The 26,082-nt window shown below is 40.4% G+C and overlaps 1 protein-coding gene and 1 long non-coding RNA gene across 5 annotated transcripts in view; one reads left to right on the top strand and one right to left on the bottom strand.

The window, feature by feature from the left end:
• ASXL1 (ASXL transcriptional regulator 1) overlaps positions 1-20,071 on the bottom strand; it is a 60,640-nt gene extending 40,569 nt beyond the window's left edge. For 2 of the 4 annotated variants that reach the window (XM_074347111.1, XM_074347113.1), the window contains exons 1-4: positions 19,877-20,071; positions 14,745-14,849; positions 14,092-14,174; positions 11,534-11,642 (exon numbers count right to left, since the gene is read on the bottom strand). In XM_074347111.1, coding sequence (XP_074203212.1) covers positions 11,534-11,642; positions 14,092-14,174; positions 14,745-14,849; positions 19,877-19,933 — 354 coding nt within the window. In that variant the 5' untranslated portion in view covers positions 19,934-20,071. Of the gene's footprint in view, positions 1-11,533; positions 11,643-13,122; positions 13,182-14,091; positions 14,175-14,744; positions 14,850-19,876 lie in introns of those variants that run through there. The other 2 variants (XM_074347112.1, XM_010960874.2) reach the window with 2 other exon arrangements.
• A 408-nt stretch (positions 20,072-20,479) lies between these two features.
• Positions 20,480-25,474, top strand: LOC141574040 (uncharacterized). The gene is made up of 2 exons (XR_012500598.1): positions 20,480-20,615; positions 25,177-25,474. It is a non-coding gene; the product is annotated as an uncharacterized LOC141574040 (long non-coding RNA).
• Positions 25,475-26,082: the final 608 nt, after the last annotated feature.

Below are 26,082 nucleotides of genomic sequence, written 5' to 3'. Positions count from 1 at the left end.
TGGACAGCCGGGGATCCCAGGTAGGATACCACAGGACAGCTCAAGATTTCATTACACTACTTAGAACACTGTGCAATACTCATGAACGGTTTATTTCTGGAATTTTCCATTTAATATTTCCAGACCACAGCCGATCACTAGTAAATGAAACTGCGGAAAGTGAAACCTCGGATAAGGGGTGACTACTGTCCATTACAAGATGACTAAATTTCAAATACCTCACATTAAGTGAAGGAAGCCAGACTCAAAGGGCTACATGATGCATAATTCCATTTATATGATATTCTGGATGGAAAAAGCAGAACTGCAAGGATAGAAAACAAATCAGCGGCCAGCAGGAGCTAGGAGGGGAGAGGAGTTGACTACAAAAAGCATAGGGGAAGTTTTTTGGGTGATGAATCTTGTATTTTAATGAATCTCTATCTTAATTATGGTGGTAATTACACATCTATATGTATCTGTCAGAATTCAAAGGACTATCAACCTAAAAGGGTGAATTTTACTGTACATATACATAAAACTGAACTTTTAGCAGGGGGAGAAGCATGCCAACGTTTACTGGGGCAACTGCACTCAAGCCAGGTATGGCATACCTTTACACAGACTGTTACAATGCTAAATAAAATGTCAAACAAATGTGAACTAATGAACTGTTTATTAAAATCTCATAGAACTGTACACCAGTACATCAAAATGGGTGAATTCACCTGTACGTAAATGATGCCATAATGTTAAAACAGGGAGGAAAACACAATATATTATTTTATACCAACTATACTACTCAGGCTGTGGAGCAACAGGAATTCTCATATACTATAAAAGGAGTGTAAAATTCACAATCACTTTGAAAAACAGCTGTACTACCTCATACTGATGATCAGGTGCACATCCTACTAGTCAGTCCCATTCCCAGCAATATACACACCCTAGAGAAGCTACTGCACACATGCGCCAGGAGACGTACGAGTACCCGATGCAGCACCATTTGTTACAGCAAGAACTTAAACAACCCAAATACACACCAAAAGCAGAATGGACAAAGAAATCATGGAATATTCAAACCATAAAACAGCATAAAGCAAAAAATATGGTATATTTCAATTAAATGCACTAACACAGATCAAGCTCAGAAACAATAAGCAAAAGCAGCAAATCAGAGAAAAATACATACAGTGTGATTCCTTTCACATAAAGATATTTTTAAAAGGCATGTTCAGCAATACATACACATGTGGGTAAACCTGGAAATAAAAGCAAGGTAATGATTAATATGAAAATCAGAATAGTGGTTATCTTCAGCAGGGAGAGAACAGGACACGCTCAGAGGCTTCAAAGAGTGTAAAGGATGTTCTGTTCTTGAGCTTGCTGGTGGATATGGGAGTGCATAGTTTATTTTTTAGTTATTATTTAAAATAACACAAAATTTGCATATATCCTTTTTGTATGATTTATATATTTCATAATTTAAAAAAGTAAAAACAACATATTCTCAAAATAAGACACATCATGGCCAAGAGGTATTACAGGTACATTCTACCAAAAAGAACAAATAATCACTGTCCTAAAGAGACCACTGTGAAAAATCAAGAGACGGAAAACAGCACAGCTTGTTTTGATACCAAAACAGGACAAGGTTTTGAAACTGAAATATCATAAATAGGTCTCTTATGAATACAGATGTGAAAATCCTAAATAAATCATTCATACTCTGTATATTTAAAAAGAAAACCATGTCAAAGTGACACTTATGCCACGAATACAAGGATGCTTGAACACTGGGAAAAAATCTATTAACATAATTCACTATGTTACCAAATTCAAAGAAATAAACTATCATTCAGTTATTCACACAAACTTACTCAGCACCCACTTTTTTTCCTAGGGACTGAAGAGACAACATTAACTAAAATTAAAAACTCCTCCCCTAGTGGACCAGGTGTAGTCAAAGGAAAGAGACAATGAACAAATACATAATATAGTATATCAGACAGCAATAAATACCAAGAAAATCATAAGGCAAAACAGGTGGATTGGGAGAGCTGTGGGGTGTAGAGAGGTCAAGGTACAATTTGAGCACAGATTTGAAGGAGGTGAGAGAGCAAGGCTGGAAGGTGGGGGGGGGGGGAGCACTGCAGACAGCTGAAGCAAACGATAGCGACAGCAAGTTTAAGGATCACCAAGGAAGCCACTGTGTTTATCAAGCAGAGGGAATAGGGGAGAGAGTAAGAAGAGAAGAAACAGGAGTGAGGGTGGGAGGCAGATCATGTAAGGGCACTACAAGCAACTCTGCGGATTCCGGCCTTTACCCTGAGTGAAAAGGGGTGGTGGGGTGGCTGAGCACGGGAGGGTTTCAAGCAGAGAAAGGATACAATCTGACTTTTTAAAAAAAATCTCCCGGGCTCCAGTGCTGAGGAGAGTGGCAAGAGTGGAAGCAAGGAGACCAGTTAGGAAGCTATTACAGTCACCGAAGAGAAAGATAATGGTGGCTTCAACCAGAATGGCGGCAGGGGGAGGGGTGGGAAGATGGGATATATTCTGAAAGTTAAGCCAACAGGGTTCACTGATGATTACATGTGCCATGAGAGCAAAAGAAAAGTCCAAGGAAACACCAAGGTTTCTAATTAAGCAACTTAAAAGATGAAATTCTCACTAATCGATGTATGCAAGACAAAGGGGAAACAGGTTTGAGGCGGGGAAGTCATGGAATCAGTTTTGTACATGCGAATTTTGAGATGCCACGAGTATCCCACCAGAGATATTGAGTAGGCAACTGATGTTCAGGGAGGAATATCCAGAGTGGAGATAAAATATGGAAGTCATCCATGACAGAGAAACAAGAGAAGCAAAGCAGACAAGTCAGCAAAAAAAAGGAAGATGAAATCTAAGTGTTACTGAGGGAGATACTGAAAAGAATCAAGCAGATTCATCCCCTAAATTCCAGACAAGCTCAGAACTTACACCAGTACCACAGCAGACAGGGATGAGGTACGGAGGCGAGAACATGGGAACTGTCTGTCTGCATTAGGAGGAGATAGATACCCCTCCTCCAACCACTACCCATTGCTGCAGGAGACAAGAAAGCCATAAAACCACAATGCACTGAATTTCCCACTAGGATTTAACAGCCTGACTCTCAAGAACAAGTCCTCAACCAAAACTCAACAGACATCAGACATTTGAGTAAGGCACAGAGTGGAAAAAGACCCACATTAAAGTATACAATCATGGAAAAGATCCTAAAAGTTTTCAGGGAGGTGCAGTGGGAAAAAGACGGGGTGGGAGGCACATACAAAAGATCAGGATCAATACAGCACTAGATTTCAAAAAGCAACATCGGACAGTATCTTTTTTTCTTTTGAGAAAATAAAGCTTACACTTCAGAGGTTTTCAAATACTCCATTTCATGAAAGAGATCCTGGTAAACATTCCATACTATATTTCAATTTTGATACTAAAAATTGCTATTTTGAACCAATTCAACTATTAAGCATAGAGAACTGCTACCAATCAAGTCATAATAATCTCCCTCTATGTGTTTTTCCATTGCATTTACCCAACAAATATTTATTAAGCACCTACTATGACAGATGTTAATATAGCCAACAACGAAGTAATACAGATTCTCTGACCTGAAGGCCTAGTCAGAAGAGACATAGCAATCACCCAAATAATTACATATAATTATAAACTTGTAAGTGAAAAGAAATATAGTTCAGGGCACATGGGAAAACCCAATTCAGAGAGAAGGCCCCTGACATTTAAGTTGAGACCCATTAAGTTGAACCAGGCAAAAGTGGAGGGAAGAGTTCCAAATGGAGACCCTAAAACTTGAAAGAGCTTAAGGAATTCAAAGAACAGAAAGAAGGGCAGTGTGATTGAGTAAGGTTTGGATTTTTGGTAAATGCCATGGGAAACCATTGCCAGGAATCAAACAGAAATGTGTCATAATCAGATGTTTTCTAAAAAAAAATCCCCCAGGCTGCTGTGTAGATTACAAAGGAGCAAACTGGATTCTGAGGATGCAAAAGTGAAAGCAAGCAGACCAGGCAGGAGCTATTTCAGTACCCAGCATATGAGGCTAACTCAGAATAAGGTGGCAATAGAAATACTTTAGGGAGAGGGGCAGTTTTAAAAGAACTGTTAGGAGTTAATTTACCAAAGAAAAACTGGCATAAAGAGCCAAAGAGAAAAAGTAAAACAAAAGGATTACCTGACACTTAAAGGCAGACATTTCAAAGCCCATCTAGTAAAACTGAATCAAAAAAGACAGCATCTTTCAGAAGAAAAGAGACATCTTTTTTGCTCCCCATTCTTCTCCTGCCTCATGATACAAAGCATTTGAAGTTATTCTTTCAGAACCTTGAGTATACATCTCAAACAAGTGAGAACTAACTCATCTGGTAGAAACTGAGAACACCCTAATCTGTCCTCCATGTGTTAAATATCAATTTCTCAACCAAAAATGTGATTTTGTACCATTTACTTAAGCTCTTTCAGGCTGTTGCCCTACTAGTACAGGAGTAGGAAACATTATTTATGTTTCAAAAAGACCGATGTGAGGAGTCTGATGCCTGTCTGGAATATAGTTAGCACTCAACTAAACATCAGTTTCCATCTTTTCTTCCAGATTTAGCTAAGCTAGAATAAGAAGCAAATTTCTTCTTTTTTTTTTGAAGCAACTTTCTTAAACAAGTTGCTCAGACAAAAGTCTGATATGGAGGACTGAGAAGAGATCAAATGCAGTTTTCATATTGGCTGACAAAGAAAAGTTTAAGTATTTTTTCACACACAGTCCCAAGGAAGCCTGCGGCATACACAATCCTTTTCCTAGAATCCTAGTCCTTTAAAAATCGTATTTTAAAAATGTTTGTAACTTTTTTGTTAAAAAAATACATTAATATATATATATATATATAATATATATGTATCACTTTAGAAACCTTGAATTTATCATCCTGCCCACTTCTCTGAGCTACACAAAATCATTCCAGTGACAGTGCTTTCCAAACCTCTGTTCCCTGACGTTTACCATTGGCCACTTCATTCTTACAGGGCTTTGAACTGTAAGGTAACAGGAGGCAGAAGGACAAAAGGCATCTTTCAGGCATCAAACCCGAGTCTGACCAGGGCTCCTGTAACAATTAAGTTCTCTTTCCTCTCTGAGCTGGCTGAGAATCCTGTCAGACAATGGAATATCCCATTTTTCAAAGGCAGATCCAAGTGGCCCTTGAGAATTACTCAAATAAGAAACTCTTTACCAACTGAGGGGTCAAAGCCTCCATCAAGACCAAACTGCTACTACCATTAACCAGAGCAAATGGTACTGCTTTCTATGCAGAACAGAGTGGAACAGTGTTTGCAATAAAACAGTCAGCCTCTAGTAAATACTAGATGCACCATAAAAGAACAGGAAAGAAAAATATCCAAGCTGACTTACTTTTCACACAAAATAGTCTAGATACCAGAATGTGACCACAGGAAAGATCTTTACTGAGTTTTTACTCAAGGAGGTTTTCGACAGAGCTCCAGGGTCTGGAAAAGATGCCTTGGCTGCTTGAGGCATGGGATGGGGATGGCAGACTCCATGAGAAATGGAGAAGCTGGGCCTTCATGCTTGTTTCAACCAGAGCAGTTTCACAGTTATCTATTTACATTGTACAGCTCCATTTCATGAGATAAAGGGTTTTACACCTGAAGTATTTAAACAACCAATCTATATTAACGTCTCAGTGTTGGAGACAAAGACGCATAAATGGTGGTATTTAGTAAGACCTGAGGCACTATGCTGGAACCCAGACCTCTATCCTAGTCCAGTGCTCTTACTACCACCATGTAACGCTCATTCTGGTATAAAAAAGAATGACTACGATCAGAAATGCCAATATAATTAATGCAGAGTGCAGAAATTCAAACCAACCAGCCATTACTAAAGAGCTCACATCTAAGGATATGAAAAGCTACTTTGGCTTAACAATTGTAAGAATTTCCATTAAAGAGAATACAATAAACATTTTGAAAAATATCAAGGAACTCTTAAGACACTTCAAAAAGATGAAGTGACCAGAGGTCACAAAACCTAAAGAAAAACTCTTTATTCTAAATTGACATAATGAAAAGAAATCAAATTCAAAAGGTGAGGCCCTGGGTTCTAGTCCAAACTCAGCCACATGCATTTGTCACAAGGATATATGGTCAGAGATAAATCATTTAATCTATTAGAAGCTCCGATTTCTATCAGTAATATGAAAATGAATTGGATGACTTGAGAGGCCCTCCCACACTAAAATTCTAGGATTCTAAGCATTAAAAAGATCATATATTTGATAAGGCTAACACAGACTATAAAAGACATTGTCTAAAAATGTCACCACCATTTTATATGAATATCGAAATTCTTTTCTCTAACAAAGATGATGATCAAAGTTCAAAACTCTAAAAGAATAACACGATTATCTAAAACATACCTAAAACATTTAAACTGTTTCTAACGGCTCAGTTTCTGCCTTCAGCAATTAGAAAAACCAGACTATGGCCATAGCCTGGGAAAGATTTATTTCTAGTGTCAGCAGATTCTTTCACAGATTTATGTAGAACTGCTCTAAAGAGGGCAAGGGGAAAAAAAAGGGTTCTCAGAAGTCAACTTGCTGAGAAGAAAAAAAAAACCCAGAATATGCATTATATAATAAAAGAAAGGTGAATTACAAGAACTAGCTGGCTTAAGATTTTGATGATGTTATCTTTTACTTTTCACTCAGCCAAGATTTATTATGTACCTGTATTACGTGCCAGACACAGGAGATACGGTAAAAACAAAGCCCCTGCACTGACATTCTAGTAGAGGGAGGCAAACAATAACCAAGTAACCAGATAAACAAGGTAGGGCCGTGAAACAAACAAAAATCCCCATAATGCTGTGGAATTGGGATTAGTAGTTAGAGAAAACTTTACTGAGAAGATACTTTTGGAGAAAACAACCAAATGACAAGAAGTTACTCCAGAGCAATCCAGACAGAGGGGCTAGCAAGTACAAGGGCCCTGAGGTAGACACAAGTTTGGGGTGTTTGAGAAACAAGCAAAGGCCAGAGTGGCTGAAGTATAATGACCAGGGGGAAAGTGCTAAGAGAGCAGATCACAGAGGTAGGCAAGGGCCAGGCAGGACGGTGGTACGATGAGATCTGCATTTTTAAAAGACCACTCTGCTTGCTGTGCACCAATCAGAAATCAACATGGATTCGGATACTGCCTCTCAAATGACAGACTCCATGATTTTACTGTATCAAAGCCCACACTTCCTCCATGTTTCCTCCTCAGTATTTAATGGTAATATAAATAGTTTTGGAATTGCTCTAAGTATGGATTTGTAAGTGAATAATTTAATTGTAGTTCTATGAATAACACTGCGAAACTGCAATAACTACTTCCTTCTCTTCCTCCATTTGCTTTTTCCTCTCTTTTATTTGCAAACTGTGGATTTTAATGGATGGATATTTTAAGTGTAATCATCTATATCTTTCACCAAGATTTTTTTAAAAATATTCTACATATTAAAAGGATTCAACTGGGCCTGTTAATTGAATTAAAGGACCCAGAAGGCTGAGCCCTGTAACACCACATGAGGTATGATGAAGTGCAAACAGCCGTAAGTGATATCTTGATTTGAGCATCATTCCACAATAAAACTGAACAATATTCAGATCACTGCAGTTATGCCTGACAGTGAGTTCTGGAATGACTCACCAACCCAGGCTAACCTCACCAATGACACAATCAACTAGTCAGAAAAAGCAAAGAAGTTCAATGTGAAAGTCCTAAAGATGTAGAACACTACAAAGGAGCTCTCACTGGTTTTATAAGGATGGGAAATCCTAAGTGTAAAAAATAATATAAATCCTACCGCTAACCAGGCAATGATAGACATTGACAGCTGAGTTCAGGAAAAGCTTAAGAGAAGCAACTCAAATCAAGAATTCAAAGCATGGATAGATTTCATCTATCCCATCCATCCCTGAGGACTAGCTCTGAGGCCTGATGCAAGCATCTATACATAAAGTGTCAAATGTACCATCACATTACCCAGAACAACTTTTATCGGAAAAGGAACCCTGTGGCCAGCTCAAAAAGACTCCAGTTTATCAGTAAAGCTTTGGTAATCATAGATAAGGCCACAGAAACGTATCCAGAACTGAAAAAATTCCTATTTTCAACTAAGTAGCAAAAATACGTGGTTTCTGACCTGATGGCCCACTAGAAGAGATTTCCAAGCAGCGGGGAGAAAAACCACCAAGCTATTCTGAACATGCTTTTCCTTAACACGTGAGAAAAAAAAAATTAGGCAAAGAAAATGCCACAGAACTTCAGGGGTGTCATTACCACCTTGAAAAAGGAAAAAATGAGAAATACGAGTTAATAATTTATGTCTCCCTGTCCCTTATTACAGGTAAGATTCTGACCAAACTACCCTTAGGTAGACCACTGAGTGGCTCTGGGCTACAAATTGGAATAGTAGACACAATCTAGTGGCACAAACATAAAGGAGTTGGGAAATAACCAAGATTTCTACGTGTTTATTAGTCCTTGAAAAATGTATTGAATTCTACAGGGCAACTGACCTGGACTATTCAAAAGTATTAATGCCATGAAGTACAAAACAAGGCAAGGGAATTGTTCTACATTAAGGAGATTAAAGAGACATGACAACCAAATGTAATGCATGCTTCTTGATGGGGTGCTGGATTTAGAAAATAAGCCATAAAGAATATTTTTAGAACTAGAGAAAATTTGAGTATGGACTATATATACTACTGTATCATTGTTAAGCTTGTCTATAATAATGATACCATGGTTATGTAGGATCATGTCCTTGTTCTTAAGACACACATTCTAAAATATTTTGGAGTGAAGTGCCAGTACTAGTTAATACTTTCAAATGATTCTGGAAAAAAAGCATACATATGCAGAGAGAGATAAAGAAAATGTGGCAAACTTGTAACAATTAGGAAGAAAGCTAGATGGGCAATGTGTTCACTGCAGTACTACAATTTTTCTGTAGGTTTGAAATTCTTTCAAAATAAAAAAATGGAGGTGAAAAAAGGTTAAAATGCACCACACTGGATTCAAATGTTTACCAGGCAGACCTGGGTTCTCAGGTGATCAGGATGGTAATCAGCTGGTTTTTAGTATCCTTTCGTATTCATTCCCAAATAACAAAGTAAATAACCACACAACTTCTGGAAGATAGTGCAATGGTAATGAGGCAATTAATAAAACTAATAATTACCACACATTCATAACCTGGAATCTAGAATCCTTCAACAATCTTTAAAAGGACTAAGATCTGTCTGTACGTACCATCATGTCAAATACATTAACTGAATAAATCAAGTAGCAAAGCTGTAAGAAAAGTATAATCCAATTTTTTCAAATATTATTAATATAAATTATTATTTAGGCTACAAATAGCATAATTTATGGGTTACCTCCACTTTTGCTTGTTGCATTTTGCTTTGTTGCATTTGCATATATTGCTTTATAAACAGGTCAAAATCTTAGAAGACATACTTGGATAATCAACCAAGCTAAAATTCTAACAAAGCTACAGCAGGAAACACCTTTCATTTTGGCTGTGAGCTAGATACCAGAGGCAGGTCTAGGAATAATTTCATCAAGATTATAAGCAGTATTTATCATCAAACGTCAAAACAAAAGGATAATAATGAAGTACCAAAATGCAGCCATTCACAAGTTCATTCATTAAACATGTGCTTATTGGTGACTACTTTATACAGTATCCTGGTGGATAATGAAATGCATAAGACCTACTCTCTGCCCTCAAGGAGTTTACAGTCTCACTGGGGGGAACCAGACAAGCAAACCATCAACCTAAAAAGAGCACAAAAAGTATCAAGAGAGGTGATGTACCACTCCAATGAGCAAGACACTATGAAGACTAAGCAACATAAAGCCAAACACATATCAGAGAACGTGCTGAGCACATGTTCAATCGATGAATCTCAGACACAGGCTGCAGACTAACAGGACACCCCTAAGCTTACAGCAAATTCATACAATGGAGTTTACTCAGATATATTAAAATCAAGAAATTTAATTTAGTTCAAATATTTATTAAGCATGGACTATGCAAATTCTGCCCACAGCCAAATTTCAAAGACAAAACTCAGTTCCCATCTTTCAGTGTTCATAGAAAAAGGTATTTCTCCTTCTTAAAATAGAAATGTTCTATTAACAAGCATATCTGTAATACATGTAATTATAACTACATGTAATTATATATAACTACTACATACATATACAAAATAATATATAATAGAAAAATGCCATTATAAAACAATTAAGGATAAGAAACCTAAAGGGATACCATACAGGCTACTATTTATTAAGGACTGACTGTGTCAGGGAATCTGTGTCAGGTTACAAAGCTAGATTTTGAACTCAGGACTCTGTCTCTTCCAAGGCTCAGTTCCTGACATTACATTATACTGCCTTTTAAAGTTCAAAATATTACAAATAAAAACAATATAGAAAACAGCACAGAATCTGAACATAAGACACATTTGATACATACCTAAAGATCAAGTTTATGACCACGGGTTATATAGTTGGTATTTGTTTAATTCTGATTTAACTGAAGAAAACAAGTCTATTAAGAAGACAAAACTAATAGGGAAAAGCCTGCATATGGACTACTGCAATTTGTAACTACATTATGGAAGATTATAAGGATCAGCATCAAATTTTCAGTTTTGTAACCATCAACAAGTCAACTATGTCCAAATAAGGAGTCAGCAAACTACAGCCCTAAGCCAAATCCAGCCCACTAGTTATTATAAATAAAGTTTTACTGGAACACATCCATGCCCATTCACTTGTGCATTGTCTGTGGCTGCTTTCCTGCTTCAATGGCAGAGTTGAATGGTTATGACAGAGATAGTGTGGTACACAAAATTTATTTATCTGATCCTTTACAGAAAAAAATCTGCCAACCCTTGGTTTGAATGACAGCGATATATATATTACAAATGGTAGAAAAATAATTAGGCTGTTCATTTCGGCTCCATTTAAGCTTTATTATGAACCCTACCTGATTTAAGTTCTCTTCCTTTGTAATCTCTGTCACTTAGTAAATGCTAATGAGTTTCGGAATTTCCACAAGTATTTTTCACATTTCAGTTATTTTCCATAGAGTAGGAAACATAGTTGCCTGGTAACTGATCCTTCACAATATTATTACAAACAAAATACTAATTAAGACACACGTACTTATCCCTCTACTGCATACAATCTGCAAAGATATAAAAAAAGCTGAATAAAGACATAATGGCTAAATAATTCCTAAGACCCTGTTCACACTAGAACATCTCAATCAATGTGCCACTTAGGACCAACAGCATCAGCATCACCTACCTGCCTATTAGACATGCAAATTCATGGGCCTCATTCCACACCTACCAGCTGATTCTTACACACACTAAAAATTTAAGAACCACTGTACTAAAGCAGAGTTTATATTACTTACCTTGAGTGTAAAAAGGCTGATTCGGCCAGGAAGTTTATAAAACAACCCCTCTGCTCCTCTTGAATTGGAATGTAGCATGGCATTAAGACATGCGAGAGGGGATGTCCCACTGTAAAAACATGCAAGGATGAAGAAGGTCATATAAATCAATATGCCTACTAAGATCTAATACCTTCCAACTCATTCTTAAATCAAGAAGAGGAAGAAATATAGAAAAGATCCTATGACAAGAATTCTACTTTGAAAGGAACAAAAGAGTAACAAATGAAATTCGCATAAATCACACCTAGAGAGCTCTGGGCTAAGACACTGTGTGATATTCCTGCTCCACAACTGGGACTTCTTTAGTGCCTTTTGACAATATGAACCAAATTCTCAAGAAATTTAGAAAAACTGCACAATGATTTTTCAAGTATACTGAGTTAAAAAAATTACCCAATATTTTCATTAAAATTTTTAAGTTAAGTTTTAATGTTAATTAAAAACGAAATCAAGCACTTCCTAGGCTCTACATTTCAACTTGCATATCATGCTCAGAAACTGCCACGTAACACTTTCAACACAAAGACCACAGAATCAATGGTGCTAGCCCAAAAAAATACGCACACTTTTTCTTTCTAGATAAATATTTTGTTTGTTTCTTTTGGAGAGAGGGTAATCAGGTTTATTATTTATTTTTAGAGGCGGTACTGGGGGTTGAACCCAGGACCTCACGCATGCCAAGCATGCACCCTACCACTTGAGCTGTACCCTCCCCCGAACATTTTCTAATACGCACACAAAAGGAACAGTATTTCATTTGCATTTTCTCTGTTGGGAAGGAAGAAAGATGGATTTTATTTTACATCTACCCAGGATAATTTAATAATTTAAATTTGAATATAAAAAGAAAAGTAAGTCAAATGGATTTAGCACCCAGTAATGCTCAAACATTAAACTAAAAAAAGATGGCATATTCGTTATTTCATGGTCCCTGCTACAACAGTAGGTCACAAAACAATAACGGTTCATGTGAATTAGAGGCTTACTGAATCTTAAAGTAAGAAAACTGTCAAGAATACAGACAAATGCCCATTATTAACTGGGTTTGGCACTAACATGGTAGTGCTAGAGTTCACCTGTGCACCTTCTCATCCCTCTCCCCAGCTTGTTAAATAAATATAAGTATCTGAAGCCCCTTCACATTTCTCAGAACTAGAGGCCCTAATTTATGCACAGTGTTAAAAATAAATTCTGAGTCTAAAAAAGCCATTAAAAAAAAACCCTACTATACTTATTCTGCCTTGGATGCAAAAAAAAAAAAAAAAAAAAAAAAAAAAAAGTCACCAAGAACCTGTCTCTAAAAGAAACCTTTCTGGAGAATCTGGAGTATCACGTGGGTGTGCTAACCATCTCGGCTACAAGGGGGAACGGCATACTGGCAGAGTCCTTGGAACAGTGTGACTCCTACACACTATACCTCTGTCTACAAATTATAGAGCTGCTCACTTATGATCAGACACCATGACTACTTCATAATTCCTATAAGAGCTAGAAGCAGAAACAAGTTAAGGTTCTCAATTCCATCTGTTCCAAAGGGACTAATTTACCTTCTGTAGGCATAGTGGTCCAACAGCAGTACAGACACCAGCATGATGGAAAACAGCCCATAAAAACAAACAAACAAAAAAGCCACAATTATAACACTACACAGTGCACAGGTACTATTTAAATGAATGTGATCTAGACAGTCCTGATCTTCCCTCCCCACAAAATGTCAACTGGAGAATGTTTCAACTGACAACTGGAAAGTGAGGATCTTTTGACCCCAAAAGATCAATTTCAAACAGCTAAAGCTTAACCAGCAAAACATGTACTGTTTACTGTTTACATGTACCCAAGAAGGGACTGTGTTGTGCTCTGTTCATTTAAATTAAAAAAAAAAAAAAAAAGGTTGGGGTGAGGAGAGAAAAGATTAAGGACAGTCACTGGTTTTTTTTTGCTCATGCCTGTAATTCTGTTCATATTTCTAACTTGTTGCGTCTCTAAGAAAAATACATCACAAGGTAACAAAATCAAGGTCACCCCCAAATTTAGTATATTCATTTCACAAATGGCTAAAATCAGTGGGGGAAAAATTCAGTGGTTTTCTTAGTGATGAGACCACACTTCTTTGCTCCTAAAACACAGTACTTCAGAAAGACGGTATAGAGAGAAGGGTAGTTTTAGATACAATTGAGCCTGTCAGAGTCTGTCCCTGCTCTGTCACTGAAACTTGCAAAACAGAATATAAGAGAAAATACGCTGACTCCTTACACAGAAAATAAGCTTCATGTAGAAATGTATGGGAGAGCAAGGATCGGGAAAGCTGCTGCACCTCCAATGAAAACACACAGATGTTCACCCACTCCCACCCTCCACTCGGAGGACACACAACACGAGAGAGAGTTCCACACCACCACCAGACAGAGCATGGGTATACACACACACGCGTGCACACGTAGACTTTCTCACATCACTACATAAATACAGAAAGACACGGCCTATGAAACCCTCACATTAACAAGAGCAACACAAACCTCATTTCCTTTAGTCCTTCTGCCTCGATGACCTGCAGAATCTGTTTTGGTGTCATTGGAGCATCCGAGTAGTTTTCTAGTACCTGAAGAAATATAAATGTTCTGATTTTGGTGTGCAATTTCCATTTTTGTCCATCAGTATATACCATGGGCTACAATTCTGCTATGAGATATGACTGCTGACAATTTGGTTTTTCCCAAGTTAAAATTACTTCCAAAACCAAATTACATATATATCAATCTAGCTGCTGAAAGTGACAATAAGCTGAACTATTCTAATTCTCAATTCTGAAAACAGACATCTTCTTAGCACACACTATGATAATGTGGGGCTTTAGAAACCTTGGTTACTTGATGTTTAACTTGATGTTATTAATATGGCTGAACCACAGTATACATCGTGCTACACAATAAAGTATAAGACAAAAATGCATTCAGATTTTCTTTCAAGAGTTTGATTAGTACCTTTTTTAAGGAATAAAGATATTTCCTTCTTTATTTTATATTTTAAAGAATTTTCAAATTAAAATATAATTGATGTATAATATTACATAATTAAAAGGTGTACAATACAGTGAGTCACAATTTTTCAAGGTTATACTCCATTTACAGTTATTATAAAACATTGGCTATATTCCTTGTGTTGTACTTACATTAGTACTCATATTTTTAAATGATGACTTTTGCAGGTAGGCTGTGAAATTCTGGTGTTCACTGCCACAGTACATTTTGCCATTTGGCAGCATAATACTGTGATTCTATATGATTGGTACAAGCAAAACAATGAGAAATGGATCATCCCATTTATGCTAGCAACATCTATAACTAAGTCACAGCAGTAGTGTCTCAGTGAGCAAGTAGAGCTCTCTCACTATAAGAAGCTGAACTGTTTGACGTGCTACCCTTCTCAGGGAGGAAAGACAGGCTGTCGGTATCTCTGTTCTGTCGCTACCAGCACCGCTGCTGAGGTTAGTCCAAACCCCACTAACATCCTGCAGTCATTTAACATTTAACAAGCATAACAACCGAGTACTGTATTGCTCTGTCAATGTAAAGCAAGAAGTGTCACAGGACTGCTGTGAAGGATCTCTCTATGGAAGAACACGAGCCCTCAGCACTAAAGGAATTTAAGTTTTGGAGATGTAGGTGCCAAACTAAAACCCCTATTTACCATGGTCCCATTCTTAGTCTCTTAGCTCAAGTTCTATATTCCCCTTGAGTAACATTATCTCCCACAGCTTCAACTACTACCTAACTTCTGATAACTCCCAAATCTCCACCTCTACCTGGATTTCTCCCCAAGCTTCAGACTCAAATATTCAGTTCTGTCCGGGGCATGCCCTGTGATCATTTACTCTATTTCATCTCCACCCTAATTTATCTACTCAGCAATTCTAACTCATCTCCCTTCTTCTTCTAATACTCCTTACCTTGGATGGCAGCCTCTCGGCATCATCCTTCACTCTCGCCTGTCCCTTAGTTCCCACAGCTGGTTTCTTACCTGCCCCAACACAACAGCCTCTTCACTAATATCCCTGCAATCAGCCCTGCTTTCCTCAAATTCTTACTCTGCTGCCATCCTTCATTCAAGAAATACATGAAATATTTACTTTATATCACAGACAACTCTAGGAATTCATCAGTAAACAAGACTAAATCTCTGCTTCTGCAGAACTTAAACCTGCTAGAGCCTGAGGTCAGCCCAACAAAACAAACTTGCCCTCATCATTTTCCTACTTGAAAATCCTTCAATAGCAACCTAATCACACACTGGAAGACTGAAGCTTCCAGAGGCCACTAGCCCACTGGAAAAGCACAGGCTTTAAAACCAGACAGATGTGGATTCAAATTCTAGCCTTCTAATCCTGGGCAAGTTACCTACCCACTCTGAGCTTAGGTGACCTCATTTGTGAGGGAAGGATACTGATGCTCCCTCTCTCAGAGTTGTTTTATAGATTAGAGATAATGTAAATAAGTGCCTGGCATAAAGTGGGTGTGTGCTGGCCTGGCATACAAGGCCCTCACAATCTGGTCTCTATCTGTCTCTCTAAATGATTGCCAAACTGATGCTCCATGAACTTTATGTTCCAATAACTACATGTAGGGCTACCCAATTTCCACATGCTCCACCTTGCAAATAAGCACACACATTCTCCTATTTTTTGTCATCAGCTCCTACTTATGGTCTCTCTGATGGGCCTAACTCCTACTCACCCTTCAAGATTTAGTTTGGAAAGCACCTTCCTCCAGGAAGCCGTCTCTGCACTTTGCTGCAAAGAGTTAAACAGTGTCCCACAGTTGCACAACACATGTAATTTATCCTTCAAAGCAGGACACTTGAGAGTAAAAGGAGGAATTATTCATAATTACACCTAGACAATATGCAGGAACCAGGATGTCTATTACCATTTATACATCTATAATGACACCTGCCAGGCCTGTAATAAAATCCTATTCATGTGTCTGGACCTTCTCCATCCCAAAAGACAATAAGCTCCTCAAGGGCAAACCTTATATCCATCTTTGTATTCCAAGAACCTAAGCGCCAAATTAAGCAGTGTTGACTTGAACAAACCCACAGTAAACCCTGGTACAAGCTACTAATATTCACTGCCACTGATATAGCTTCTTTGATACTAACTGTGAGCTGAGCTGGTGAATTTTTGTATGATAATTTTTTTAAGAAGCATGCCTCTGAAAAATTAGTTACCAGTTATTTAAATTGCAGTCAGGAAGAGCCTGAGAATCTAAGACAGAGGAAACAAAATCTCTAAAGGGAAGTTACATCAAAAGATAGAAAGTATTCACTTTTATTAAAACTGTATATGCCTCCAGCTTTTAGTGTAAGAACAATTCAGCAGTGTTCTATCCCTAGTCTCTGTGTTTCTGGAGTACACTTGAAAAAAAAAAAGTATCTCTTCTCCTACTTCAAAGGGAAAAAAAATGTTTGATGTAAGAATGGTCAGTCATGAATCAAAGTGAAAGATAAAGCACACAATGAAGAGTTTCTCAAAGCCAGGGAGAATCCATTTAAGGGCATTCGGTTTAAAGGGAAACCCACTCAGCTATTTCTCCCAAACAAATTGTTCCTAACAAGCAGGAGAATTCATACCCATCCAACCCTCTAAACCTCCTAAAGACTACCTCTTACATCTAGGAAAGACAAATACGAAATGTTTAAAAGAACATCTACTTCTCAACATAATTAACATCTGCAAAAATCAATCCCCTGAGGTTTACTACACTACTGAAATTTTCCAGAAGTTTCTTCTTTCTCTACCAAAATAGTTTTTAAAAGGATTCCTGGTATTACTCTAGCCACCAATCTGAGCAAGGTCAGGAGCAATATGAAACTGCCCCCAAGCAAGTGCATCTGATTCCACGGCAAGCACTCCAAATTCACCTGTCCAAAGAGTAATTAGATCTAATCTACTGCCCTACCATTACAGATCACTAGAGTCAAGCTTCTCTCTACCCAGTGTATGCTCTCACAAACTCTCCAGCATTTGGTTTGTTACAGAATTTTTTTTTTAAATGAGAGAAGTCTAAAAGTTCCCCTCACCCACCAATGGGTCTCATCCAAAGGGACAGAAATTCTAAACAAACAAAAAATAAACAATTTAAAATATGCAAAAATTACACACCATGTTCCCAAGAGTTATCTTTCACATGTTTAAGTGCACCACAAAGTAATTCCTATTCATAGTAATATTTTTTAAATGAAGAACCATAGAAGAGAAAGAAATTACTGGGATAATCTGGCATGAGTTGAGCCAATGACAAAACAGAAATAGCAACCTGGATACTGGAGTGCAGATCACAGTAAATTCAAGAACCTAAAGAAGCTTAACAGAACAGTGGACACCAAATTCCTAGAGTCTTTCAACTGGTAAGAGTCAACAGAGCTTTGAGACAAGCAGACTTTAGAATTCTGCCAGGACATAAGTAACACAGGATTTAAAGGTACTTTCACCTACCTCAAACAAGGAAAACTCTGGCAAGTAAATTTCCTTTTGGTGCCCAGAGTCATAAACACCTGGGTAACAGAAACTGAGGAGAATTTCAATCAACACCCAAGACTCAATCTTGAGGAGAAAAAGCACATCCTTTGGGCTCTCCTCTACCCTCCTTCAGGCCAAAATTTGTTTCCAGGTGAAGCAACACTGGAGAAATCCTGAAATTTCCAAGAGATCCTGAAAGCTAACCAAAGCTTCGATTTGACTAAATCAGATCTAGCTTTAGATTTGACTAAATCAGAAAAAAATATTTAGGAATGTCAAAATCTTCAAATTTCATATCCCAAACCAAAACAAATTAACTGAAACGCAAAACTTCAGCGCACAAACTAATTGCTATTTCTGTTCCTTGGGCAACAAATGCCTCAGGAAGATGGCAGGTACACCAGTGAAAATTCTACAAATCAAACAGTGTTAGTTCTTTTAAGTCAATAACTGAGTTTTACAGGCTCTGAGAAAGAAAAATGCACACCACAAATTTGTAAAAAGCTCCAATACGTCATTTTTTTTGCACAACACCTTTGAGGCAGGAACCACACTTCCCAATAAAATGAAAGATTAGAAGGTTGAGCTTCATTCATCATTAAAAGTGAATTACAGCAATTACAAATAAACTACAGGGTGTCAAGAGACAATTATGCTATCTGCACTATAACCCTGCTCTGTGACAATTCTGAGGAAGTGACATCTGAAACAAGTATAACCTGTTACTATTGTCATCAGCAAGATTTTATAAGAACATGTCTCAAAGTGTCTTGGCTTTGTGGGTGCAAATCCAAAAGAAAAATACTTCACTTGCAAGTCCTCTGATGCTTTCAGAACAGCAAATTCACAACTCCCCCCTCACCAGGCTGTTTCAAGTATTCAAATTACTCTCTCCTTTGCTAAGTCCTCAGTGTATCTTCAAACAGAGACTGTTGATCTTTATCCAACACTTCATGTATACATGCACCAGGACACTAAGGAATAGAGAACACACACATTCTTTGCGAAGTGTAGCTAGTTCTCTGCAGAGTGCCTATCTCCAGTCTAGCTTCTGAAGTCCAGTCAGCAGTTCTCAAAGTGTGGCCCCTGGACGACCTGCATTACAACCAACCTGGAAAGGTGATTCAAATGATACTCAGGCTCTACTCCGGGATCTCAGATTCAGCAGGTTTTAAGTGGGGCCCTAGGAATGAGCATTCCTAACAACCTCCCCAGGTGTCCCCACAGGACACTAAAGTTTGAGAACCACGGCTCAGGGTTCAAGCTGGGAGTAAGCATTTCCTTCTATCCACATACCTGGTTTAGATTGCGAAAGCTCAAAATGCCACTTGCGTCCTTGAAATGAAGGGTCTCTTTCCCACCCCTGGAATCAAACGCACCACCCCACTGCCCACCAGGAAGCGAGGGAGGGGCTTCCGACCCTTCCCGGAAACCTAACTCCCCCGAGTGCATAAACGAAGCTTCCCCAGACCCCCAGACGCTGCCAAATAGTGGGGGAAGGGAGGCTGGGGCCCCGCCGCCCGGAGTGGGAGGAGCCGGCCAGCCAGCTCGCCCCTCCGCAGGAATTTGGGGGGGGGGGGGCTGCAGAAAAAAGCGCCACATCGACCCGGCGGGGGACCTCTCCCCACCCAACGCCTTGAGGGTTTGTCCCGTTCTTGGAGAAAGGTGGCCCGCCCCCTCCTGCGGTGGGCAGGGCTTCGCCCCTCCCCCCTCCCGGTGGGGAGTGCTCGGCGAGCCCACCCCCCCACGCCCCCCACCGAGCCCCCTTCGGCGGCCCGCCTCACCAGGCGCGCGGCCTCGGCCCACGTGCGCTCCTTCTTCCTCTTCTGTTTGTCCTTCATCCTCCTCCTCCCCGACGGCGGCGGCTCCACGCGGGACCTCCGGGCGGGGCGGGCTGGGGCGGCGGCGGCACGGGGCTGGGGCGGCGGTGGCGGCGGCGGCGGGGGGCGCGTGGCGGCGGCGGCGCGCGAGGTCTCGGGTGCGGCCGGAGAGAAGGGGCGGGCGCGCGGGGACCGGCTGGCGCGAGACCCGGCGCGAGGGCGGCGGTGGGGGAGGGGTGGCGGCTCCACGCGCCCGCGCTGCGTCAGTCACCCGCGGTGGCGGTGGCGGCGGCGGAGGCAGTAGCCCCGCGATCGCTAAGGTATGCGGCGGCTCCGCATAACCACGGGGTCAGAGGTCACGGCTCCGGCCTCCGTTTTCCCGCTCTGCTGGAGGGACAAGACGGGACTGGCGGCAGGGTGGGGAGGCAAGACGCGGCTTTCCCTTCGGCGCCCGGGTGTGTGCGTGTCCGCCGTGGGTGTGTGTGAGTGTGTGTGAAGAGTGAGGAGGGGGAGTGTGGGTTTTTTTTTTTGAACAAAAACAAACCGAAAGGGCGGCTGGGAGTCGTAGTCCCGGCTGCCTCTCTGGCCTCCCCCGCTCCGGAAGAATATGGCTGCGTGAAACGCTTGGACCACACTTCCCGGAGTGCCTCGCGGTCCGTCTTTTCCGCCCTCCCCTCCCTTTCTCCGCCCTGCCCAGAGCTCGGTAAGGAAGGGGGACAGGCAGTCGTTCGGGAAAGGGGCTGGGCGGAGTCTCGCGAGGTGCGGGAACTGGCTGGGGGCCTGAGGCATTCTGGGAGGTGATGCTGGGAAGGGGCGGTGGCTGGGTCCCCCTTCCCCCCAAGCTGCATTTAACCCCTTCTGCGCTTCTCGCCTTGGTGCCGCCGCGCGGGTAAGCGTGAGGATCGAAAACTGATGCACACTTTGTGTCTCTCTCCGCCTAAGTGGTTCTCACCGACACTTCTTGTAGGTGATGAGACAGGACTTTCCCTTTGGCCCTCCCCTAAATGACTCAACTGCCGCATAATAATGAGACAAAAAGACACTCATACCAGTAAAACGGTTATTTCACGATTGATGGACCTAGTCAGTTCCGCATTTCCTTCTGTATTTTCATGCCGCTATATGTTTGCAGAAGCCGCACCCACAACCTACAGTATTCTTACCGCCTGGTGAACTTGGTGATACAATTACGGGTAGTGTAAAGAGGTTGGACTTTGGGGCCATACTTATCAGAATGCACCTGAGGCCTATTTAGAGGTAATACCGTAGACAGAATACACAACCTGTAGTCAAATGGACCTAGACTGGAATCCTGGCTAAGCCACTCCATGGATATTGGCCTACAGAGAATCAAACTCTCAGCCTCAATTTTTCTAATCTACATAAGTCTAGTATCTCACAATATTATTGAGATTAAAATTAACATAAAACACCTGACAGGTTGTACAAGGGTGTGAAGAGGGGACCTTACCATTAGGTGCATATAATTTGGCTCTTGGCATAGAGCAAGTGTTTAATAATTGTTCCCAGCTGAGAGGCAATGAGCATGGCACTTGTCCTCTCTGAGCCTTGGTTGCAGAGCATGAAATGAAGTGAGGTTCAGAGTAACACATAGGTTTCCTGTGCCTATTTGTTGAATCAGTCAACGTTCCAGAAACATTCCTGAACCAGTTCTAAACTGGATAGTGGCTGGTTCTTTAAAATTAGGGAGGCAGGGTCAGTGGCCACATTTGAAAGTTTTTCTCTGTGAGGAAGTACACCCTCCACTCTCTGGTATTAGCACATGGGAGAGCTAGTGCAAATCCTGCAAAGTGAACAGACTGTAGAAGGTGAAATAAGGCATGTTTCTAAATCTTCTGTCCTCTTCTAACTTCACCCCAATAAGGGGAAAGGAAGAACCCCACCTCCATGACCAAAAAAATTACCTGACCTGATTTTTTACAAAGGATTGGTTGGTGTTTAATCTGCAGCTGACACAGATACCTTTGACAAGTCATTTGGCTTGTTTCAAATATCTTCTTGAGTAGCTTCACCCTTCTCTGACCTCCAAAGAGTAACTAGAGAAGATTCGTTCTAAAATGTACATGTTTAGTACAGGCACTGTGGTTGGTGGAATAATGTCCTGCCCCCACCCACAATAAAAGGAGAAAACTATGTCTCAGTCCCTGGAACTTGCAAATGTGTTACATTCCACAGCAAAAGGGACACTACAGATGGAATTAAGGATGGTAAAATAGGGATATTATCCTGGATTATCTGGTTGGGCCCAGTGTAATCATATGAACCCTTAAAAAGTAGAAGAGGAAGGCAGAAGAGATGCTTTGTAGAGTAGAGTCAGGAAAAGAATCAGACTTGAAGCTTGAAAGGAGGAACTCAATCCACTATTGATGGAGGGGCCATGAGCCAGCGAATGTAGGCAGCCACTAGAATCTGTAAAACAAGCCCTGTCAGCAAGTAACAGGACCTCAGCCCCATAACCTCATGGGACTGAGTTTTCACAACCTGAATGAGCTTGGAAGCAGATTCTCTGCACCCCCACCCCCACCCTGGAGTCTGCAGAGAGGAGTCCGGTCCTGCTAATACCTTGATTTTAGCCTTTATTAGGGAATCAACTGAGCCAGACTTCTGGTCCACAGAAAGTGAGATATAGATGTTTTAAGCCACTAAATCTGTGATAACTTTACAGTAGCAAAAGAAAGCTAATGCCGGCACTGTGGAAACATTTTAATTTTTTCAGTCAATACTGCCTGGCTGTCAGATGGGTCAAACAGTAGGGAAATCCAGATGTGACTGTTTCAGGGTCTCTGCCCTTACAGAATCAAACAGATACCAATGACAACATCATAGTTAAGTGTGAAAACTATGTTCAGAGAACTCTACAAGATATGTGTTAGAAAATTGGCTTTAGTCATTAAACCTTAAGTAGTTGTCATTTTTTTTAAGTTAATGAAACTCATGAGTGTTTTCTCTTGTCAGAAGCACCAAAAAACAAACTTGTACATTTTCTTAGTGTGTTTTTCTGTTTTTATCACAGTGCTTTTATTACGAAGTTTCTTTGAAGTCAACACAGGTGCCACAGGGCAGTATGAGATAAACAGGACTGATATTCAACCCTGCCTTGTTTGGGGATGAGTCACTGTTCTCAAACTGCACAGTTATGAGCAAAGCACACATTCTGGAATCTGAATAACAAACATACCACCAGCTGACCCAGGCCTTCCCAATAGGCCACATACACCCCTGGAACCTCACTGTGAGATAATGTATTGCCGCTGGGTTGAGTCTTCTTGCAACCATTCTCCAGCTGTGTGGTCTTGGTCAAGTTATGAAACCTCTCGTTGACTCAGCCATCACTGGGACAATGGGGTACATAAACTCAAAGTGTGGAATTGGGATTAATGGGATCTAATGCACCTTGAACACAGTGGACTCACTAAAGGCCAGCTCTCTTTACCACCAAGAAGGTTTAGAGTCTGAAGTGTAAAAAGTGCCTCATTTTTATACTTAAGTGAAGCAAGCCTTGGAACAGAGTTTGCCCCATTAACAAATGTTCTCTCCCTGTGATTCTGTCCCGATTTTCAAATGAAGTTGAGGTTCAAAGAGGTCAAATTATCTCCCTCAGGTCCCAGATGATTAAACGAGATCACATTTGCTAAACTTCCAACAAAGCAGATGATCCACAAATGTGTACCTCTCCTAGCCCCTCCCACATTTCACTTCTTTATATGATTTTTGGTTTAGTGTGTGTGCTCTTGCCAGCATTTTCTTGGGTTCATCATCACATCCCCAACATCTGGCAAAGTTTTGGCACATGGTAGGCTCTCAATCCATGGAATTAGTGAACTTGCTTGATAATTATTGGAGAAAATCCCTCAGGCCTAATTTCCCACTGAATGAGCCCTACACAGTATTTAGAACCTGCCCAGGCAGAATTGGTAAAGATTGAGGCAGGATTCACCCAAAACAGATCTATGCAAGTTGTAAAGATGCTCAGGGAGAGACTTCATGTCCTCACTGCTGTTGTTAGGCACAGAATCTGCCCATGTGATGAGCAGCCCTAATTCTGCTCACCTGCCATTCACCGTCATTTAAATCCATTCCTGTTTTTCAGTCTCCCGTGAGACTATAAGCATTTTACTCCACCAGAATGTTAATAATGGTTACTCCTGGTTTGTAAGACTATAGTCAATTTGAAGTGTTTTTTTTTTTCCTACAAAGTGTTACATTTTTTTAATTGAAAAAAAATTTATTTTCATTCCAACCATAAAACAGAGCCTTTAGATTAACGTGGCAGATGTAATGTTTTTCACTTTTCTACACTTGTCTGTAGTTTCCAAATCTTCTAGAATGAGTGTGTGCTACTCAAACTCATTTGAGTATGATGAAAATAAAATTTTTAGTGCTTAACAGTGTAAGAATACCTTTAATAAAGAATTTTTCTTTTCATTTTACTTAAAAAGATTTGTGGGACCCTTCTCCACTAAAATGGTCTCAAAGGATGACCTGAGCTAGTTTTTATCAAAATTGTAGATAGTAGCATCCCTCTGCCTGCTTCTTTAAGATGTTCAGGTGTGGATTTCAGGAGCCCACCAAGGAGCCAGTCCCAATTTTCAGTCTCTCAATGCCAGAGAGATATACTCATATCTACCATAAATCTTTCTGGTCTCAATTTAAGCCATTTCCTCTCTTCTTTGTGAAGAAGGAAAAGAAACTTTAAGTGCATTTTAATGCCAAAATTCTAAGATTGGTGGTGCTAATATGATGTTAGTAGATGAGTTATTTCTTCATTTTCAATTTTTTTATACTGAAAAATTAACTTACACGCTGCCCCCCAAAGGCTTGTCTTTCTCCTCCTCTTTAATGATTGCTTATAGCTGAGTGTGAAGTTGAGGGCTTAGAGAAATGACTTTCACAGGCCTTAACTCTGAACTATCACAACCACCACGTGAGCTGAGTGCGAAAACTGGCAGGGCCAGTAAAGGGAGGAAACTTTCCCAAGATCCCACAATTAGTTGTTGCTGGAGTCAAGATTTAAACCCCAAACTCCTCATTCCAAATTCCTTCTAAGGCACCGTGGTAGCCAGCCTCCAAAACGGCCCCCAGTGATTCCCAGCCCTGACATCCACATCCTTTTTTGTCAGCTCCCAATTTGAATAGGGCTGGACTATGGAACCAACAAGATATTTTGGAAATGACCGCGTGTGGCTTCTGGAGCTAGGTCATAAAAGACACCACAGCTTCTGCCTTGTTCTCTTCGATCACAGGCTCTAGGTGAAGCCAGACACCGTGCCATGAGGACACTCAGCAGCGGTAGGGGGAGGGGACGTCTACACGGCAAGTAGCCCCAGGCAGGCTTTCAAGTGACTTCAGCCCTGGCTAACATCTTGAGAGATCAACCTCATGGAAGATCCAGAGCCAGAATCACGAAAATACACTGCTCCTGGATTCCTGACCCGAAGGAACTGTGTGAGATAATGTTTATTGTTTTAAGTCACTAAGTTTTGAGGTAATTTGTTACACAGCAATAGACAACTAATAAAGACAGTGCCTCCCTTCTGCTTACATTTTGAGAAATCTGCTAAAAATCAAAGGATGCTCTTTCCAGAAAAACTTGACTTAAAGCTATTTATACAAAATTCTTTATAGCATCTCAGGGTATGCCCAGACCCTCTGAAGCCAATACAGTAAGACCAGTAACAGGAGTACTCTCTCTTTTCTCGAAGGCTCAGAGAAATAAAGCCACTTGTCCCAACACATGGAGTTACTATATGCCAGAGCCAGGACTGAAACCCAAGTACCCCAGGTTTGCATGGAGCTCACGCTCTTTGCCTCCCTGCTCTTCTGTCTCCCTGGAGCCCTGGATTCAGAAACACGGCTCTGTAAGCTAAATAATCCCACCCCTTTTCTTCTTTTAAGTATAGAAGTTGCATTTCTCTGACCCTATTTTAATTGCAGCTCCTAAGTGACCCATTGTGTGTTAGTTCCCATCAAAGAGACAAAGTCAGGATCACCCATGCTGAGGACCCCCTGGTCTAATGGGATCACAGACATGGAAACAGATTACTGTACACACTCTTTAAGACCTATCGTCAGTTTTGGACAAGGATGCAGAAATAAACTCTGGGAGGGCTGACTTCACAGAGGTGGTGATACTCTAGTTCTTGAAGGCC

This window comes from Camelus bactrianus, chromosome 19 (genome assembly GCF_048773025.1).
Source record: "Camelus bactrianus isolate YW-2024 breed Bactrian camel chromosome 19, ASM4877302v1, whole genome shotgun sequence".
In the NCBI taxonomy this organism is placed as follows: domain Eukaryota; kingdom Metazoa; phylum Chordata; class Mammalia; order Artiodactyla; family Camelidae; genus Camelus; species Camelus bactrianus.
Note: the sequence above shows the minus strand (reverse complement) of the source record. Positions and strands in the feature narration are given on the sequence as shown.